We start from the raw sequence: 21,256 nt of genomic DNA, 5'->3' as shown, positions 1-21,256 counted from the left end.
TTTTTAGGCACCAAATTGATACTCACTTTGCAACTTTTAGCTTAATACTAATTACTTTGTAACGCTTTCCATATTAGTTACCTATTGCTGTATAACAAACTACCCCAAAATTTAGTGGTAGAAAACAATCAGCATTTATTATACTCCCTCCCTCTCCCCCATCCTTTCAGTTTAGCAGGTGGTTCTGGCTCAGGATCTCTCAGGCCCAACTATGGAGGGATCCATGTCCAAGCTCTCATGGTTTTCAGTGGCCTTAGAATACCTGCTCCCAGGTTACTCACACAGCTGTTAGCAGGCCTCTGTCGGAACTCTGGCTGTCACAACATGACAGCTTACTTACCCCAAAGCACCATATCTGGTGAGAGTCATGAAAACAAGAGCCACTGTCCTTTTATAATCTAATTTTGGGAGTGACATCCATTACTTTGGCAGCTTCCCTGGTGGCTCAGATGGTAAAGAATCTGCTGCAATGCAGGAGACCTGGGTTCAAGCCCTGAGTTGAGAAGAACCCCTGGAGAAAGAAATGGCTACACACTCCAGTATTCCTCCCTGGAGAATTCCATGAACAGAGGAGCCTGGTGGGCTACCGTCCATGGGGTCGCAGAGTGGGACATGACTGAGCAACTAACACTTTCCATTACTTCTGCTAAATTCTGTTCCCTAGAAGTGGGTCACTAAATTCACCCCATACTCGGGAGGAGATTACAGAAGGGCATGTATACCAGGAGGTGGGATCATTGTGGACCATCTTAAAGGCTGCCCACCACAATGTCCTTTAAAGTTGAAAACGTTTTTTTTGTTGTTGTTACAGAATTCGTTATTGAAAGGAAAGTTTATAGAGGAAACCTAGAATATAAAATGGATAAATAGAGAGCTGTTCTGTCCAGAGCAGGGGTTTTAGGAAGCTAGAGCTGACCTACTAGCATCCCTCCCCTTCAGCTTTTCTGAACAGTTTGAGTATTAGTATGTTTACCATCTAATGTCCATCAGGAACATGAATATATACTATTTTCCTCAACCTTTCCTTTTATAATTTGTTAGCAGTTGCAGTTCTAAGATTCTAGCTTATAACAGGTTTTAGAACATGAAAAAATGATTTGTGTAAATGTTTCTGGCAATTTTAATAGTCTGGGGAGCTTTCTTTACTAGTAAATCTAATGGAATACCTGATTTTGTAATATTAGCAGATATAATTCATATATTGATAGGATAGTGATAGTGATTTACTTAGTAACTACTGTCTAGAATGTTTTCTTAACTATTTCCAAATTGTATGTATTTTTTTAAAAATCACAGGTATATCAATGATATTTGTACTTCAATTTCAATATTAACTTGTTTCGTATCTCTTTCATACTGCAAATCGTGATTCTTAAGTGAAGTGAAAGCCACTCAGTCATGTCCGACTCTTTGGGAACCCATGGACTATACAGTCCATGGAATTCTCCAGGCCAGAATAATGGAGTGGGCAGCCTTTCCCTTCCCCAGGGGGTCGTCCCAACCCAAGGATCGAACGTCTCCCGCATTGCAGGCAGATTCTTTACCAGCTGAGCCACAAGGGAAGCCCAAGAATACTGGAGTGGGTAATCTATCCCTCTCCAGCAGATCTTCCTGACCCAGGAATCAAACTGGGGTCTCCTGCATTGCAGGCAGATTCTTTACCAACTGAGCTATCAGGGAAGACCAATTCATGATTCCTAATGAATACCATAAATTACTTATTTTCTTTCTCTTGCAATATAAAGAATATAATCTCAAAATAATAGTAGAGTCATCCTTGTGTACCCATGGGGGATTGGTTCTGGGACCTTCTCCGTTACCAAAATCTGAATATGCCACAGTCACTTATATGTAGGTTTAGGATTATTAACAGCATATTCCACAAACCTACACATCCTCTTGTGTATTTTAAATAATCCCTGGGATACTTATAATTCCTAATACAATATAAATGCTCTGTAAATAGTTGTTAGCATGAGAAATTCATGTTCTGCTTTTTGAAACTTAGTGGAAATTTTTTCTGAATATTTTTGACGTGTGGTTGGTAGAATCTGTGGATCCTGAGCCTGTGATACAGAGAGCCAACAGTTAATACAAACAATAAATCTCTAAACTTAGAATTTTTTTAGTAGTTCTTTGCAGATACGTAAAATCATTTGAAAATAATTCCATTTCTAGGTGGATATGTTACAATTTGATAACATGGTTAGATTCCAGGCATGGTTTTTAAATGCATTACTTAACTCTAGTACTTTGGCCACCTCATGCGAAGAGTTGACTCATTGGAAAAGACTCTGATGCTGGGACGGATTTGGGGGCAGGAGAAGGGAACGACAGAGGATGAGATGGCTGAATGGCATCACTGACTCGATGGACGTGAGTCTGAGTGAACTCCAGGAGTTGGTGATGGACAGGGAGGCCTGGCGTGCTGCAGTTCATGGGGTCGCAAAGAGCAACACGACTGAGCAACTGAACTGAACTGAACTGAACTTACATTTTTATTAACTTAATCCTCATAACTGTTCTGTGAAGTAGGTTCTGTTTTTACCCCTATTTTACAGATAAGTATAGTTTTTTCATCTTGATTTTAGGTTATTTATGTTAACAAGAAAATAATGCTGTTTTTGTTTGTTTCTTTATGAGTTCATGTAGAGCTAAAGGATAAAGCTGAAGGAAAGGAAAATTTAATTAACAGATTATCTGATGAGCTTGTTAAGGAACAAAGAAAGATGACAGTTTCCTTAAATAACATTATTTAATAAGTAAGTTTACAGCTCACTTTTGACCTTACTTTACTTAATTGAGCTACACACCTCCCCCTATATTTATGAACCATTATGATGTCACTTAAGTATATGTGAATATATGTATAATATTAAATTTTATTACCTGCTGAAAGATTTCACATCCCGGATTTACCATGAACAACTTTCTACAACTATAGTACCCTACATTAGAATTGCAAACCTTATTTGAAAATTTGAACATGTACTTGGAATCACAGAACCAGTTGTAATTTAAGTTGCTTCCAGCCAAAACATAATATCTAGCAGTAGTGGAAGTGAAAGTTAGCTAACTTATTTTTTTTCTGAGCAGTTTTTTCAAAAGTTCAGATTGATTTTTTAGAGTAGATTCTCATTAGTGAAATGCTTTATTAGGTTCTTAATTACTTGTTAACCTTTTTGTGAACCAGCATTATAATTGTTAGAACTTACAAAGGATATTTTTGAGTAGAGTATTCTAATTTCTGGAATTTCTTTTCTAAGCTATTCTAATAAAATCCATTTTAGTTAAACCTATGGCATAATAACAGCAACAAATAGCTTTGAATGCTGGTCTCTTAAGTGACCTTTTAGGTTACCTTAAAATATTTTCAAGATATTTTAATTTCAAATTATTTTAAAAAGTGCGTTTGATTTTATTTTAAATTCACAAGATCTTAGTCTAAATGAAGACTGTATGTGTTGCTATTAATTAAAATTGGAAATTATTGTTTCCAATTTCATTAGTTCTTAATGAAAAGTCTTATACTAGCTTTTACTGTAGGATAAAATATTTGGATTATTGCTCCTGTATCGGTTGTGTTAATCCAAACACATAGGACCTTCATGCCATGTACTGCTTCACACTTCAGGAAATATAAGTTAACTAGGAATCTAATTTAAACTAGATGATCCTTTTGGAATTTATCTCTATATTGCAGTTAGAAATTGAGGTCTATGTAGTGCTCCTGTTTGCCTGAATGAGTCATTTAAAAACTAATGCACTAATTGCTATTATTTTTTAAAACTCAGATTTATATAAAATGGATATAGCTTATCCAAAACAAATTGTATCCTTAAGTGAGAATCTAGGAAAAGTCTTGACATGGTGCTGTCCACCTTTACTAAATATAAATATTACCTCATAACAAGATTGAAATGCTAGATTTTCATTAGAGTTACATTTTAAGAATTTTTTTTGAATTACATTTTGTTTTTGATGAATTAATGATTTTATATACCATCTTACCCTGTTTACTCTTAAAGTAGAAGCTATGTATTTAATTTTTTCCATAAAAAGAAGAACCATGAAACCATATTTTTTGAAGGTAGGAAATAACTATTAAATAGCAGCATAATGAGAAAAGGAAGACTGTTACTGAAATATATCTGTATCTTCAATAGGAGCTAGTGTTTGAAGTCATCACTACTATAGCACATCAAAATGGACATGTACCTGATGAATATGTATTGCTGCTGCTGCTGCTAAGTCACTTCAGTTGTGTCCGACTCTGTGCGACCCCATAGATGGCAGCCCACCAGGTTCCGCTGTCCCTGGGATTCTCCAGGCGAGAATACTGGAGTGGGTTGCCATTTCTTTCTCTAATGCATGAAAGTGAAAAGTGAAAGTGAAGTCGCTCAGTCGTGTCCGACTTCTTTGAATATGTATTGAGTTAAAGGTAGAAGCAATCTTCATGTGTCCCTGAAGATAAATTTCTATTGAGGATACCTTTCTTTTGTTAGAAATAGTTTTCTTTTTGTTTTGTTTTGTAATGACAGGTCCAATTTAAAAAGTATAACAGTTAATTGAAAATATTACTGTACTACTTTTATAAGTGTTTACATTAAAATCAGCATTTTTATTTATCAGTGGCCTGGCATTCTTAAGGGCTTCACAGGTGGTGAAGTGGTAAAGAATCCGCCTGCCAATGCAGGAGATGTGGGTTTGATCCCTGGGTCAGGAAGATCCCCTGGAGAAAGAAATGGCAACCCACTCCAGTATTCTTGCCTGGAGAATCCCCATGGACAGAGGGGCCTGGTGGGCTACAGTCCATGGGGTCACAAAGAGTCAGACATGAACATAGCACAGTGACATACTTACATATATATATGTGGTTGGTTTGTTATAGGTAACAAATGGTTATTTTAAAGACTTATTGAGTGATGAATGGGACTTGCATTGCTGCTGTTTATCTGAAGTGTTATAGATTGTTAATTGACTGTAGTGGCCTCTACACCCAAATTCAGCCTATGTTAATGACAGTGTCTAGAAAGAAACGGTAGATTTTGATCAATTAATTACCCTTTACGGATATTAAAATATGATGGTAGTACTTTAGTGAGACAAAATAGTCCGATAGCTGATATTTTATAAATTAAAATGTTGCTGTTGTTACAGTAGAGATTTTAAAATGAAACTATTCAAATCATTTTCTTTTTCTTGTGTTTCTAATAGTGCCAGAAGTTTCTGTTGACTATATAGTTAGCACATTGTTTCTGTATTTACTTTGGTGTGTTCATGTATAGTTATCTAATTAATTTGCAGCCCTTTCCCCTGTAGTTCTTTATGTATTAATCTCAAATAAATTTAAATAATTTTCTTATTCTGATAGAGAAGAAAAAGCTGGATCACTTACCAGTAACTGGAGTTCTCCTATTGGGTAATCTCCACAGATCCACATTCTTTGAAGTTATTGTGAATGCCTCGTGGACCATGGGACTGTTGAAATTTCCAATTTCAGGAAGGTAAGCAAGCACACTGAAGCATGTCTCTAGCATCTCCCAAATCCCCTTCCCTCCACTTTCTTACATATGCATCTGTCCTGCATGCCCCCTCAGTTCCAGTGGATGCCCGTCAGGAAGATTCCCATGCTGGACAGAAGGGCAGGAGAGGTGGATCTGTGAGGGAAAAGACCCAATAGGATAACTCAAGTTACCGGTAAGTAGTCTAGTTTTCACAGACTTGAGATTCTTTTTGCCCATTTCTTCTCTTGAGGAGTTCATTTAATTGCAAAGAGAGGAAATGGTTTGGGATAGTTTCTTTTTGTAAGTTTTATGTGGATTATAGTATTTATTGTATAGACAATAAATACCTAGTTCTTAATGGACATATGAATGAATGTGACATTAAGGTACAGCATTTACATAATGTTTATAAAAATTATGTATTTACTACCTTTTGGTAAATAGTGTAATAGTTCTAAAGCAATATGAGGAGCTATGTGTTGAATTACTTTAGTTCTTTTATTTGTGATACTGCTTTTATTGAAGTAGATGCTCATACTGTAAAATTTCTGCTTGTGTCTAATTTAGCCAAATTATTTTGACATTGTACTGAACAGCAAGAATAGTTTTACATTAATTGACCAACACTTCTTACTGATATAATTTTCAGTGTACCTTAAATTTCATTGAATGTATGTTTGGAAATAATTTAAGGTATCTTGCAATTATATTTACTACTTTGTTGTTTATAATGGATAGCCTTATTAATGTGAAGGGTAACACAGTTGGTTCAGTGTGAGCTCTGCCTCAGTTACTAACCCTATTTATTTGTATAAATGTTAGAATTGTATAGCGTTCCTTGCTTCCCATTTCTCTCTTACTCATTCTGTATTGTTACCAGTTACCGTTTCTAAAAGGCCACTTACATTACATAAAGAGCCATAGTGATGCCATGCTCTTGCTGTTTTATAAAATTTCATCCATAGCTCAGTACTTAGGGCCTCTCATAATCCAGTCCTATTTATCCAGCCTTAATTTCTTTTTATCCAGCCTTAATTTCTTCAATTTGAAACTTTTGTTTTGGTGTTACCTCAGCATTTATGCTTTAGCTTGTGCTTTTCCATTTTCTTGAAATGACCTTGGAAGATCCATTCTGCTTCTCTATATTTTAAAGTTGAAGTTAAGTCCTATCCCTTATGTATATCCTTTTATGCTGACATCTCTGTTCGTCTCTTTCTTCAGTGAAAAAATGAGATTACTATGAGGCTTGAATTAATTAATTAATGAAATGTACTTAGAATAGTGACTAGCAGCACATACTAACTTCTCTTATTAACTATTATTTGACCATAGATTTATCTTAAATATTTTTGTGATTGTACATATAATTCTTATCTGTATGACACAGTTTAGCTTTAAATATTGGTATCAGATTGTACCAATAGATATTTCTTCTGATACAAAACTGTTACTCTGACTTTATTGTCTTTGACAGCAAGTATAGGCTTTTATTGGGCTTCCCTTGTGGCTCAGAGAATAAAGAATATGCCTGGGATGGGAAGATCCCCTGGAGAAGGTAAAGGCTACCCACTCCAGTATTTTGGCCTAGAAAATTCCATGGACTGTATAGTCCATTGGGTTGGAAAGAGTTGGGCACGACTGAGAGACTTTTTTTTTTAATAGGCTTTTTTTTTTTTTTTTTGTCTGTAACCTTACTTCTTAAGGTTAGTGACTGAGATTAAATCATGCCCATTGAAAAGTTAGTTTTCATGTAGAATGACATACATACTTACCAGTTTTTTCATTTGTAAAATAGGTTTTCATTTGGCTAATCAATCCTGTTTGTACTGTATGTTTTTCTTAAGAACAGCTTTCCTTCAAAGCTGATATACATTGTTCATTTCCATTGCACTCGAGAAAAGACTGTATAGTATTGAGAGAGTTAATTAGATTGTATTCACTTTAAGACTGTGTGTTATTGGAAAACAATCTGGAAACTTAATGTACTTGATTTTTGAGGCCTGAATATCTTAGGAGATAATTGGTTGATTTTTTTTCAGAAATGCTTGAATTTAAAATACCTGTCTGATGAAACAGTATATAGAATCTGATTTCAAGGCCATTGAAGGAAGGAAATGCTCTTTGACAGATTGGGTGTCACTTTATTTTATTTTGTGGCTGTCCCATGCGCCGTGTGGGATCTTAGTTCTCTGACAAGGGATCAAACCTGTGCCCCCTGCATTGAAAGTGTGGAGTCTTCACTGGGCCTCCAGTGAAGTCCCAAGTGTCGCTTCTAAATAATCACCAGAGAACCACTTCAGGTCCAGTTAGATGAGCCAAACTGAAGAATGTTTAGTCAAATGACAGCAGTGTTTGATTTGAATCTGCTGACTGTTCAGTCTCCTGATTTTTTAGTGTGATTGTGGTATGGTGGTTACATTGAGAATGGCCTTATTCTTTAGAGGTACATGCTGAAATACTTAGAAGTGAAATGTCATGGTGAGTTCAGAAAAATCATGTGTGGGTATCTGAATGTGGTATATGTTATGTGTATGTAAAGAGAGATAAAGGGAGAGAGAAAGCAAATCTGGCAAGTTTTAACAGTTTTGGGTCTAGGGGAAGGGTATAGTGGTACACATTGTACTTTAAGCTTTCCTGTGGCTCTGATATTTTTCAAAGAAAAGTTGTGTGTGGGGGAGAGTACTTTAAAAAGAACTTTATTGTGCTTCAGTTTCTCTAATTCTAAAATGACAATAATAGAACTTACTCTTTCCATGCCCTGATGCAGGTAGGCACAGTGGGATAACATTTGGTAGAATAGCAGGCAGGAGAGCTTTTAAGAAGTAATTTTCTTTTTACATTAAAAAAGAATTTTATAGTGGAGAACTGTTCAAAGAACATTTCACCTAAAAGTATATTAGATTAAAATATATCTGTTCCCTTTTTTATTATTCAGAGCACATTCCATTATAATTGAATAAAAGCAATCAAGTAACAGTAAATACATGTAGATATATAAATTAACCAATTGAAATCTTGAAAATGAAAATATCTAGTTATAAAATAATCATGGGCAAAACAGAAGATTAGACATAGATAAAGAGAAACGTTGTTAATTCCAAGATAAAACCAATAACTCATCCAGGACCAGAGCCCAGGGAGATGAAGAATGAAAAATAGAAAAGAAAAACTAAGACACTTTAGGGCTAGCTTGCAAAGCTCCAATGTAATGTACAGAAGACAGAATATGGAGAATGGTAGAGAAGCAATATTGAAGAAAAATGACTAAGGATTTTTCAAATATTAAAAAGAAATAATGGAAATTAAGAAATAACTAGAGTGGAATCACAAAAACGTTGTATCAAAACTAGAAGGATGTAAGAAAAGTGGTACTTAGGGGTAAATTTATAACCTTAAATGGCTGTGTTAGATTGAAAAAAAGTAAGTGAGCCATATATACAACTCAAGAAACAAAAATAAAAAGTAAAACCAAAGACAGGAGAAAAGAGAAAATAAAAATGGAATTAGATGAAATAGAAATAATCAACAATAGAAATGACAGCAATCATCTTTCAAATCAAAGCTGTTTCTCTTCAGCTGACTAAGTACTGGAAATACCAAGAAGCACATGACATAATAAAATTATAAAATGGGATATAATTACAAATAATAATTGTAATTTAAAAAATCATAAGAAATCACTATTAATTTATGTTATAAATTTTTAAAAACCTGATGAAATTGTCTGTTTTCTAGGCAAAATATCAGTTAGAAATTGACTGTAAAAGAAAAAGATAGTCATAGAAACTAAAAACCATTAAAAAATTGAAGCTGTAGTAAATTTCCCCAAGAAGTTTTTAAAAATATCAGCTTAATTGCCGTATAGTTCATAAACCATACCACCTACCCACCTAAAATGTACAGTTTAATGGTTTTTAATATTTTTACATAATTGTTGAATCATCATCATAGCTAATTTTTAGAATATTTTCATCACCTCAGAAAGAAACGGTGTACCTATTAGCAGTCAGTTCCAATTCTCTGAAACCCTCCAGCCTTAGACAATCACTAATCTGCTCTCTTGTTTCTATAGGTTTGCCTGTTCTAGATCTTTCACATAAATAGAATCATTTAATAAATGGCCTTTTGTGGTTTGCTTCTTTCATTTAGCATATTTTTAAGGTCCAGCCATGTTGAAACATGTATCATATACCTCATTCCTTTTTATGGCCATATAATATTTCATTGTATGGATATACCACATCAGTTGATGGATATTTGGATTTTTTTCCCATTATGAATAGTCCTTATACTGGCCTTTGTGTATAAGATTTTGTGTAAACATAGTTATATGTTTTCATTTCTCTTGGATGTATACCTAGGGGTAGAATTGATGGGTCTTGTGGAAACCATGGAACAACAACAAATAGGGAAAGGAGTACATCAGGGCTGTATATTGTCACCCTGCTTATTTAACTTCTGTGCAGAGTACATCATGAGAAACACTGGGTTGGAGGAAGTACAAGCTGGAATCAAGATTGCTGGGAGAAATATCAATAACCTCACATATGCAGATTACACCACTTTTATGGCAGAAAGCAAAGAATTAAAGAGCCTCTTGATGAAAGTGAAAGAGGAGCTTGAAAAAGTTGGCTTAAAACTCAACATTCAGAAAACTAAGATCATGGCATCTGGTCCCATCACTTCATGGCAAATAGATGGGAAAACAGTGTCAGACTTTATTTTTTTGGGCTCCAAAATCACTGCAGATGGTGACTGCAGCCATGAAATTAAAAGACGCTTGCTGTTTGGAAGAAAAATTATGACCAACCTAGACAGCATATTAAAAAGCAGAGACATTACTTTCCCAACAAAGGTCCATATAGTCAAAGCTATGGTTTTTCCAGTAGTCATGTATGGATGTGAGAGTTGGACTATAAAGAAAGCTGAGTGCCGAAGAATTGATGCTTTTGAACTGTGGTGTTGGAGAAGACTCCTGAGAGTCCCCTGGACTGCAAGGAGATCCAACCAGTCCATCTTAAAGGAAATCAGTCCTGAATATTCATTGGAAGGACTGATGCTGAAGCTGAAAGTCCAATACTTTGGCCACGTGATGCAAAGAACGGACTCATTTGAAAGGACCCTGATGCTGGGGAAGATTGAAGGCAGGAGGAGAAGAGGGTGACAGAGGATGAGATGGTTGGATGGCATCACCGACTCAATGGACATGAGTTTGAGTAAACTCCGGGAGTTGATGATGGACAGGGAGGCCCGGCGTGGTGCAGTCCCTGGGGTCACAAAGAGTCGGACATGACGGAGTGACTGAACTGAACTGTGGTAACCATGGAAGCTTTTAAGGGACTATCAAACTATTTTACAGAGTAGCTGTACCATTTTACTTTTCAACCAACAGTGTATGAAGGTTCTAGTTTTTCTACACCCTCATCAGCATTTTCATTATATGTTTTTTTTTTAATTAAAGCATTCCTAATGGGTGTGAAGCAGTATCATAAAGAATAGTTTTAATTGTGATTTTGTTATCATAATTTCAGACATATTTTTGGGGAACAGGTAATCCCAATTTTATACAAACTGACCTAGATAGTAGAAAAAGAGGGAGAGCTGTTCTGTTGTTTATCAGAGAAACTTACCCTGGAAACCTAAACTGAAAAGAATATGCAAGGAAAAATAATGGTACATTCAATCTCATTTACAAACAGAGACAAAATTTTTAATTAGGATAAGAATGTAAACATAGCTCAATATTTGAAAATTATTAAGACGATCTTGAAAGATTTGATAAAATTCTTATAGAACTCAATACTCATTAGTTTTGTTTTTTTTTTAAAGTAACCTTTAAACCATGACGAGAAACATGTTTCTTCCAATAGACGCTCTCTTTAAAACTTAACTGTCTAAATCTTAGAAACATACCCATTAATATCAAGAACAGGACAAATATACCTCTACTAGTAAGATTAAAAAAAAAAAAAGGAAATAAATTACAAAAGGACTATAAAGGAAGAAAAATGAGATGAATGTATCCATAGGAAATTAAAAACAAAAAATAACAGACTATGGTACTTCCTTGTGGTTCAGTGGTCAAGACTCGACATTCCCAATGCAGGAGACACAGGTTCAATCCCTGCTCAGTAAACTAAGATCCCACGTGCCATGTGATGTGGCCAAAAAAAAAAAAAAAAAAATTTTTTTTTAAATCAACAGAATAGGGAATTCCCTGGCAGTGCAGTGGTTAACATTCAGCACTTTCATTGCTATGAGCCTGGGTTCCATCCCTGATCAGGAAACTAAGATCCCTCAAGTCATGTGGCTTGGTCAAAAAAACCCTCAAAAAGCCATCAACAGACTGACTATATTCATAAGAGAATTCAGTGTTGCTGGATACAAGATCAACATTCAAATTGACAGTAGCTAATTAGGAAATAAAAATACCTCTTTTACAGCAAATTCTATGAAGTACCCAAAGTTTTATTGAAGGACATAAAATTAGACATGAACAAAAGACAAGATATAATTATTAGTGGGAAGTATAAATATTGCTAAAAAATTAACTTCTGTATGACTTATATGTAGTTTCAGACAAAAACCTGATAGAATTTGTTTTCTTTTTTGGAGGAAAATGATCTTCATATACAAAAGTAAAGAACCAAGACAGTTGTGAAAGAAGAATAAGAATGAGGAGGAAGGAGTTGACTGTTGGATATCTAGATTAATCTTAAATTTTGGTATTTAGAATAGAATCCGACACAGTAATGAAAAATAGTAAACTGCTACACACAACATGTGTGTGGCTTTCCTAGTGGCTCAGACAGTAAAGAATTCACCTGCAATGTGGGAGACCTGGGTTTGAGCTCTGGGTTGGGAAGATCCCCTGGAAGAGGACATGGCAACCCACTCCAGTATTGTTGTCTGAGAAATCCCATGGACAGAGGAGCCTAACGGGCTACAGTCCATGGGGACACGAAACATCCGCACACACAACATGAAATGAATCTTCCAGACTTAGCATTGAGCAAAAGAAGTGGGACAGAAAAGAGTTCATATGGTATGAGTTCATTTTTAGGAAGCTCAAAAACAGAACTAATCTATGATGATTGAGATCAGAATAGTAGTTCTCTTGGAAGCATGGTACTAACTGAGAATGTGTATGAGGGAGATTCTGAAGCATTGAAAAAAGTTAAATCTTAGTCTGAGTTGGATCACACAGGGGTATACATACTTAAAAATCAGGTTGTACACAGTACTTGTATTTAAAGTAGTATAGTCTTAATAATAAGAAAAAACAGATTCATATAACAGAATAGAGTTAAGAAATGGATCCATATATATTTGAGAAGTTGATTGGTGCTCAAGATGGCATTTTCTGTCATCAGGGAAAGGAAATGTGAACTGTTGGATTGGTTTTTCTATATGGGGGAAAACTAGATTTCTACTTCAGGACATATGCAGAAATAAATTCCAGTTGAATTAAATACTAATCGTGAAACCCGTTTTTTTTTTTAAAAAGGAAAATATCTTTTTAAAAAAGTAAAGTATAGGTATCTTCAGAATATGTAAGGCCTTTTTTAACAAGTCAAGAAAAAAAGAAGAAACCATCAGGGATGAAAAACCATCAAGGATGTGACTACCTAAAAAAAAAAAGAAAAAACAACCTTAGGTTTAATGTAAGTTCCCATAAACCCAAATAAAACATAATGTCACAACTGGGAGATATATATAATGTCTGTACCATCCAGTGTTTTTGTGTCCAGAATATGTAAAGATCAAAAGAGGTAAGATAGGTAATACAAATAAAATGAACAATGGATAGTAAGACAATTCACGGCAAAGACTGGAAATTGTACTGAGAGGATGGTTAGTCTGTTTGTAGGGATTTTATTTGAAAGTGTTAGTTGCTCAGTCATGTCTGACTCTTTGTGACCCCATAGGTTGTAGCCTGCCAGGGTCCTCTGTCTGTGGAATTCTCCAGGCAAGAATACCAGAGTGGGTAGCCATTCCCTTCTCCAGGGGATCTTCTCAACCCAGGGGTTGAACCTGGGTCTCCTACATTGCAGGCAAATTCTTTATTGTCTGAGCCACCAGGGACATCCCATTTTTAGGGTAGATGCAGTTAAAAACTTACGAGTCATCAGTGTTTACCCATTAAGTTGCAAGGCTCAGGATCAGGTAAGTGTTACACACATAAGATAAGTGTTACACAATTAGAAATGTGCATACACAGTTATCCAACAATTTCTATTTAAGATATTGTCTAGAGAAGCTTGCACATTTGCCCAGGGTGATTTGTGCAGGGATGTTCATCTGGAAAACAGTCTAAATGGCTGCAATAAGAGTCACGGATATATAGGATATAATAGTTATTTAATTAAGAATTCCCTGAGTCTATGATTAGGTTACAGGCTTCCCTGTTGGCTCAGATGGTAAAGAGTCTGCCTGAAGAGTCTGCCTGCATTTCGATCCTTGGGTTTGGAAGATCCCCTGGAGAATGAAATGGCGACTAACTATAGTATCCTTGAGTGGAAAATCTCATGGACAGAGAAGCCTAGTGGGCTATGGTCCATAGGGTCGCAAAGAGTCAGACATGACTGAGCCACTACACTTTCACTTTTCATGATTAGGTTATTATCAGTGGTTTAATTTACTTATTTATGGCTACACTGGGTCTTCATTGTTGTACACAGGCTTTCTCTAGTTACCGAGAGTTGGGGCTCTTCTTTGTTGTGGTGTTTGGGCTTCTCATTTTGTGGCTTCTCTTGTTGCAGAGCACAGGCTCTAGAGCGGGGGCTCAGTAGTTTTGCCTCGTGGGCTTAGTTGCCCCGTGGCATGTGGAATCTTCCCAGATCAGGGATCAAATCCGTGTCCTCTGCATTGGTAGGCTGCTTCTTTACTTCCGAGCCACCAGAGAAGTCCAGTGATTTTTTTTTTTTAATATAATAAAGTGGTACTGTCTATAACCATGATTGTTTTAAGCATTTTATAAACATTAAATATTTTAGTCCTCATGAGAACTTAGAAGTAAGTACGGTCATTGTCTCCACTTTTTAGATGGAATACTAAAGCACAGAGGAGTAAATACCCCTGCCTACTCTCATGGGTAGTAAATAGCAGAGCTGGGATTCACAGTTGCCTTGCTCGAGTCCACTATGCCATGTTGCCTTTTGATGTTTAAAAATATGGAGAGGCCTCCTAAATATAAGGAAAAGTTAATTCCTTACATAAATGTAAGGAAGAGTCTCATTTACACCAGTTCATGGTAGTTGTTACCACTGAATGGGATTGGGAGGTGAGGGAGATCCAGTGATGGTGGTAAAATAAAACTAGCATCGGGAACTTTCCTTCAAGATGATGTATATTACTATATAGCTTTTAAATACTTGCACTTATTGTTTATATATGCTTATTCTGTTAAAAGAAACACTGAAAAGATTGGCCTTTATTTTAATCTTTATTTTTCTTTTTTTTTAAATTTTATTTTATTTTTAAACTTTACAGTATTGTATTGGTTCTGCCATATATCGAATTTATTTTTCTTGATATTGGTTATATAGAAAAAGAAAAAAGCAGTGGCCCTAGAACAATGGCTATAATTTAGTCTAGTTCTGAGATAGTGAGCAGCACATAAGTGCCAGACCGTGGATTAGGGTGCTGGAGATAGGGTGGTTTCATCCTCAATGGCTCAGCAGGTAAAGAATCTGCCTGCAATGCAGGAGATGCAGGTTCGATCCCTGGGTTGAGAAGATCCCCTGGGGGAGGAAATGGCAACCGACTCCAGTATTCTTGCCTGGAAAATCCCATGGACAGAGGAGCTTGGAAGGCTGCAGTCCATGGAGTGAACAAAAGAGTCGGACACAACTGAGGGGCTAACACTTTTATCCTCTTTAAGGAGTTCAGAGTTGTACAAGGAAAGAGATTAAAAAAATAGTTTTAATTCAGTATGTTATATCCGGATCTCTTCTTCTTCCCTATTTCTCTGTCCCCATCCTTTCCCCTCCATATGCAGCTGGAGAAGGGGGAAATGTCTTGAGCTGAGGCAAGAGAAACAGGCAGTGAAATATTGATTGTGATTCTACTGCCTATTCTTTTAAAAACTACCGGGGAGTAAATTCTATAATGGTCGGTGATTGTGGCTTGTTTACCGTCTCCGAAACTTGGTATAATGCCCTGTGCTTAACAGACCCCTGGATGTTGGAATGAATAACTAATGCACTTTGACATTTTACTCTCAAATGACTTAGCACCTCAACCCAAAGTTCTTAAGCCATCTAGGGTATCTTCCATTGACTAATAAAGTTTAAAGCAATTTACCTGAGAACTTTATATGAAGTATGTAAAATTGTTTTGTGCCAAAGAATTCTGACTTGAGAAATATTTTCATCTGTAGGAAATTTTGGATCTCTAAAATCTAATATAATTTTCTTTGTGCTGAGTCCATGGACTATTTCCAGGTGGTATTAGTATTTATAATCTGAGAATTCTAGTGTCTTTTAAAATTTATCTTTTAAAGTGACTACCACTTTTCAGTCCCACCAATGATGAATGAGAATTCCTGTTGCTTCACATCTCTCCAGTGTTTGGTGGTATCAGTGTTCTGGATTTTGACCATTCCAAGTAGGGCAACCAAGTAATTTTTGTTTTAACTTTAGTAAGATCATGTTATTCCCCATTTAGAATCTTCACATCCTACTTCATTTCCCATCCTACTTAGAATAAAATCCCAAGTTATTTCCAACTGTATGAGAGGAAGGCTTTGTATGATCTGGTCCATGGCCACCTCTTCAAACTAGTTTTACCATTTTCTCTCTTTTTCATTGCAATTCAGACATGTTGGTCACCCTAGTGTTCTTTGAACATGCCAGCCTTCTGCTTCAGGGCCTTTGCAGTTGGTCTTGCCTTTCCTGGAATGTTTCACATCTAGATACCTTGAGGGCTTACTCCTGTATTTCACTGAGGACTCTGCTTAAGTGTAACCTTGTCAGAGATGCTTCTCTGATTTTCCTGCCAAAAAATAGCACTTCTGTGCTTCTTCCTATACCCTGCTTTATTTTTCTTCTACTGCTACCTCATAATGTATATATGTATACTTGTTTATAATAATATATATAAATTATATATATAATATATATGTAGCCTATCTTTATGAAAATGTGCGCTTCATGAAGGGATATTTCTGTATACCTCTAGAGTAGAACTGGTACACAGATGGTGTTTAATAAATATCTGTTGAGTGGATGAATGATTGTATTACATCAAAAAATGCTTTAATGTTAGTGATTTAGAATATTATGGTAGGACATAATCAGACACATAAGGCAGGCTTAAAACTTAATAAATAGTTAATAATTAAATGTTTAATTTCACAACATGTAATCTATCCAAGGCTAGGAATTCTTTCTTCCTTGCTATATTCCCATGCCTAGAATGTTTCATGGCAGTAATACACATTTGATTAAGTATTTGCTGAATGAATGAGTTTATGTAGCATATCTTTTAAATAAACAACCAAATTATGCTATATGTAAAAGTAATATTGAATAGAACTAAAAGTAGACCACAGAACTCCAGAATTGGGAGAAAGGGGACGGGGATGAGCGATAAGTACTATGTAAATTTTTGGATCCAGCTTCACCATTTGCCAACTGCTCCAAGCCAGCACTGCTGCTTGTCAGGCCTACTCTAATACTGTACCATTTGTTCTTCAGTTCCATATGTGTCATGTTTCATTCTCTATGTTTAAAATTTAAAAGTATTTCAGGATCTTTCCGTTCAGTTCAGTTCAGTCACTCAGTCGTGTCCGACTCTTTGTGACCCCATGAATCGCCAGGCCTCCCTGTCCATCACCAACTCCTGGAGGTCACTCAGACTCACGTCTATCGAGTCAGTGATGCCATCCAGCCATCTCATCCTCTGTCGTCCCCTTCTCCTCCTGCCCCCAATCCTTCCCAGCATCAGTCTTTTCCAATGAGTACTGTACCTAAAATAAAACTGAGATTCTCTCTTTAACTTGGAGACCTGATGTGGCCTTTTTACCTCTTAATCTCATTTAGTTCATCCCTCTTGCTCAATATCCTTCAGCTTTTCCTTCTGTTTCTATAGGCCATCAAGTTCTCAGACACACTTATACACTTACTGCTTACTTTCTGCCCATTATAACCTTTCTTTCACTGTGTCATTGAAGCACCTTCTTTGTGTTATTTAAGTCTGAGTGTGTTGGATCTTGTGAGCAGTCTTCCTTGAAAACCTTATCTACCCCTGCTCATATTAGAATTGCTTCTGATATTTGCATGGGGTGGGGAAGAACAAAACCACAGTTTGTAATTATGTATAGTGTCAGTCGCTCAGTTGCCTCCGACTCTTTGTGACCCCATGAACTGTAGCCCGCCAGTCTCCTCTGTCCATGGGATCCTCCAGGCAAGAATACTGGATTGGATTGCCACTCCTTTCTCCATTATTATGTATATGTGCTAACTTTTTTTTCATTTACCATTGTGTTCTTAATGCTAAGTATGGTACTTGGCACATAATAGGTGCTCAGTAAATTTTAAAAGATGCTTACTCCTTGAAAGGAAAGTTATGACCAACCTAGACAGCATATTAAAAAGCAGAGACATTACTTTGCCAACAAAGGTCCGTCTAGTCAAGGCTGTGGTTTTTCCAGTGGTCATGTATGGATGTGAGAGTTCGACTGTGAAGAAAGCTGAGCGCTGAAGAATTGATGCTTTTGAACTGTGGTGTTGGAGAAGACTCTTGAGAGTCCCTTGGACTGCAAGGAGATCCAACCAGTCCATCCTAAAGGAGATCAGCCCTGGGATTTCCTTGGAAGGAATGATGCTAAAGCTGAAACTCCAATACTTTGGCCACCTCATGCGAAGAGCTGACTCATTGGAAAAGACTGTGATGCTGGGAGGGATTGGGGGCAGGAGGAGAAGGGGACAACAGAGGATGAGATGGCTGGATGGCATCACCGACTCGATGGACGTGAGTTTAAGTCAACTCCAGGAGTTGGTGATGGACAGGGAGGCCTGGCCTGCTGCAGTTCATGGGGTCATAAAGAGTCGGACATGACTGAGCGATTGAATTGAACTGAACTGTTTAACATGTGAATAACTGTATAGCAAAAGATGGAATATAAAAATGAGCGTGAAAGGAAAAAAAGACCCTCAAAACCAGAAAAAAGATCATATGTGCTTATTAAAACAACAGAAATCCATGACATAAGCTCAGCTGTTAAGCAAGACTCTGATAAATCACAAAACCCAACTACATGCTTGATGTTAGAAACATTTAGAACAAAACTTCTGAGGGAGTTGTGGGTAAATGTATAATCAAAACAAGATACTAGGCAAATAAAAACAAAAAATTAATTGTTGCATGGTATTGCTAAACAAAGGTGAATTAAAAGTAAATTAACATTAGGTGAAAAAAGATGCACAGTGTAGTATGTATGTACATACATACCTGGCTTATCTATTTCTCTCTATATTCACACACACATATATATAAAATCAAGCATATAGTTACCAGTATGAAGAGAACCACAAATCTTTATTTCTTGAAGATGAAGCATTGAAATGTTTAAAATAAAAATTATAAATTCAAGAAGGAAGAGAAAGAAGTCTAACGGTAACAGACTTTAAAACATCTTTCAGTTCTAGCCACGTCAGAAAAATTAAAAATAGAATCTGGAGATCTGAATTATGTAATTAATAAATCCATATAATATACTTTGTTATTATAAAAAGAATAGCATATTTTTAATTCCCCATGGGACATTGTCAAAAATAAATACTAGAAAGAAAGTTGGGGGAAAAAAGGTATTAACTACATGCTCTACAATGAAATTTTAAGTTAATAGAAAAGTTAGAACCAGAAACCAACCACAAAATCTTCCCAACCTCAAAACAAAAACCTCAGCTAATTGAGTTTAAAAATGTAAAAACATTCTCCTAAAAAATTTTAGATCAAAGGTCTAAAGGTACCTCAAACCAGCAATTGTGGTCTCTCTAGAAAATAATTACAATAAAAATTAAATACAAGGACTTCCCTGGCAGTTCAGCAGTTAACACTCTACTCCCAAGGCAGGGGGCGCAGGTTCAATCCCTAGTTAAGGAATAAAGATCCCACGTACCACATGGTATGACTTAAAAAAATAAACTAAATAAATACATAAATTTATTTAAAAAAATTAAATATATAAATATAAGACATAAGTAATTTCTAAAAGTTTCATTACTAAATGAAAATAAACAAGTTAACATTCAAAGAATTTATTAAAAGAACAATAACACAAACCTAAGGAAAGATGGAAAAAAATAATAAAGCACAACATAGCAAGTAATAAATAAGAAAACAAAACAGGTAGTTAAGATAAATACAACCAAGAACTGATTCTTTGTTTAAAACAAAAATAAGACTAGCTAACTTTTTTTTGGTAAACAAAAGGATAAAGTACAAAACTTAAAATTTAGATTATGAAGAAGAAAGCAACCGTAGATGTACATAATACAAACATAAGAGAATGGTTGGCACAATAAATAAATTAGAAAGCATTGGGAAAACATATCATTTTCTAGGAAAATAGACATTATTCTATATTCAAAACTGATCTAAGAAGAGACTGAAAATCTGAACCTTACCAAGCCCAAATGGTTTTACAAGTGGTTTCTTTCAAGCCTTCATGGAACAGATAATTTCACATATATTTAAATTGACCTAGAGAAAATAAGGAAGAATCGAGGCTTTCCTATTATTTTAAAAAAAACTTCAGCATAAGTCCTTCCAATAACCAGGGCTGATTTTATTTAGGATTGACTTGTTTGATCTTGTAGTCCAAGGGGCTCTCAAGAATCTTCTCCAGCACCACAGTTTGAAAGCATCAATTCTTTGGTGCTCAGCCTTCTTTATGGTCCAGCTCTCATATCTGTACATGACTACTGGAAAAACCATAACTTTGACTATATGGGACCTTTGTCAGCAAAGTGATGTCTCTGCCTTTTTATACACTGTCTAGATTTTTCCATTGCTTTCCTTCCAGGGAGCAAACATCTTTTAATTTTGTGGCCTTAGTCACCATCCACAGTGATTTTGGAGCCCAAGAAAATAAAATCTATCACTGCTTCCACCTTTCCCCCTTCTATTTTTCATAAAGTAATGGGACTGGATACCGTGATCTTCATTTTTTTAGTGTTGAGTTTCAAGCCAGCTCGTTCACCTTTGTCAGGAAGGTCTTTAGTTTCTCTTCACTTTCTGCCATAAGGGTGAACTCGGCTATCTTGATTCCAGATTATGTTTCATCCAGCCTGGCATTTCACATGATGTTAATCTGCATAGCAGTTAAATAAACAGGGTGAAAATATATAGCCTTGTACTTCTTTCTCAGTTTTGAACCAGTCAGTTGTTCCATATCCAATTCTAACTGTTGAAGCAAAAGGCAAGGGAGAAAGGGAAAGGTATACCCAACTGAGTGGAGATTTCCAGAGAACAGAAAGAGCGATAAGAAAGCCTTCTTCAATGAACAATGCAAAGGAATAGAGGAAAACAATAGAATAGGAAAAACTAGAAATCCCTTCAAGAAAATTGGAGATATCAAGGGAACATTTCATGCAAGAATGGGTATGAAAAAAGACAGAAATGACAAGGACCTGACAGACAGAAGAGGTGGTAAGAATACACAGAAGAACTATACAAGAAAGGTTTTAATGACCCAGATAACCACGATGGTGTGGTCACTTTCCTAGAACTGGACATCCTGG

General features: G+C 36.0%; 1 protein-coding gene across 3 annotated transcripts in view; it reads left to right on the top strand.

Annotated features, from left to right (window-relative positions):
• The window catches only part of YAF2 (YY1 associated factor 2), an 86,951-nt gene that overhangs the window by 20,221 nt on the left and 45,474 nt on the right, over nt 1-21,256 (top strand). The window contains exon 3 of one of the 3 annotated variants that reach the window (XM_027542598.1): nt 5,436-5,507. The exons of the other annotated variants lie outside the window; for them this stretch is intronic. Within the exon in view, the coding sequence (XP_027398399.1) occupies nt 5,436-5,507 (72 nt within the window). The remainder of the gene's footprint in view (nt 1-5,435; nt 5,508-21,256) is intronic. 3 annotated transcript variants of the gene reach the window in all.

The sequence above is a fragment of the Bos indicus x Bos taurus genome, chromosome 5 (genome assembly GCF_003369695.1).
Source record: "Bos indicus x Bos taurus breed Angus x Brahman F1 hybrid chromosome 5, Bos_hybrid_MaternalHap_v2.0, whole genome shotgun sequence".
NCBI classification, from domain to species: Eukaryota; Metazoa; Chordata; class Mammalia; order Artiodactyla; family Bovidae; genus Bos; species Bos indicus x Bos taurus.
Note: the sequence above shows the minus strand (reverse complement) of the source record. Positions and strands in the feature narration are given on the sequence as shown.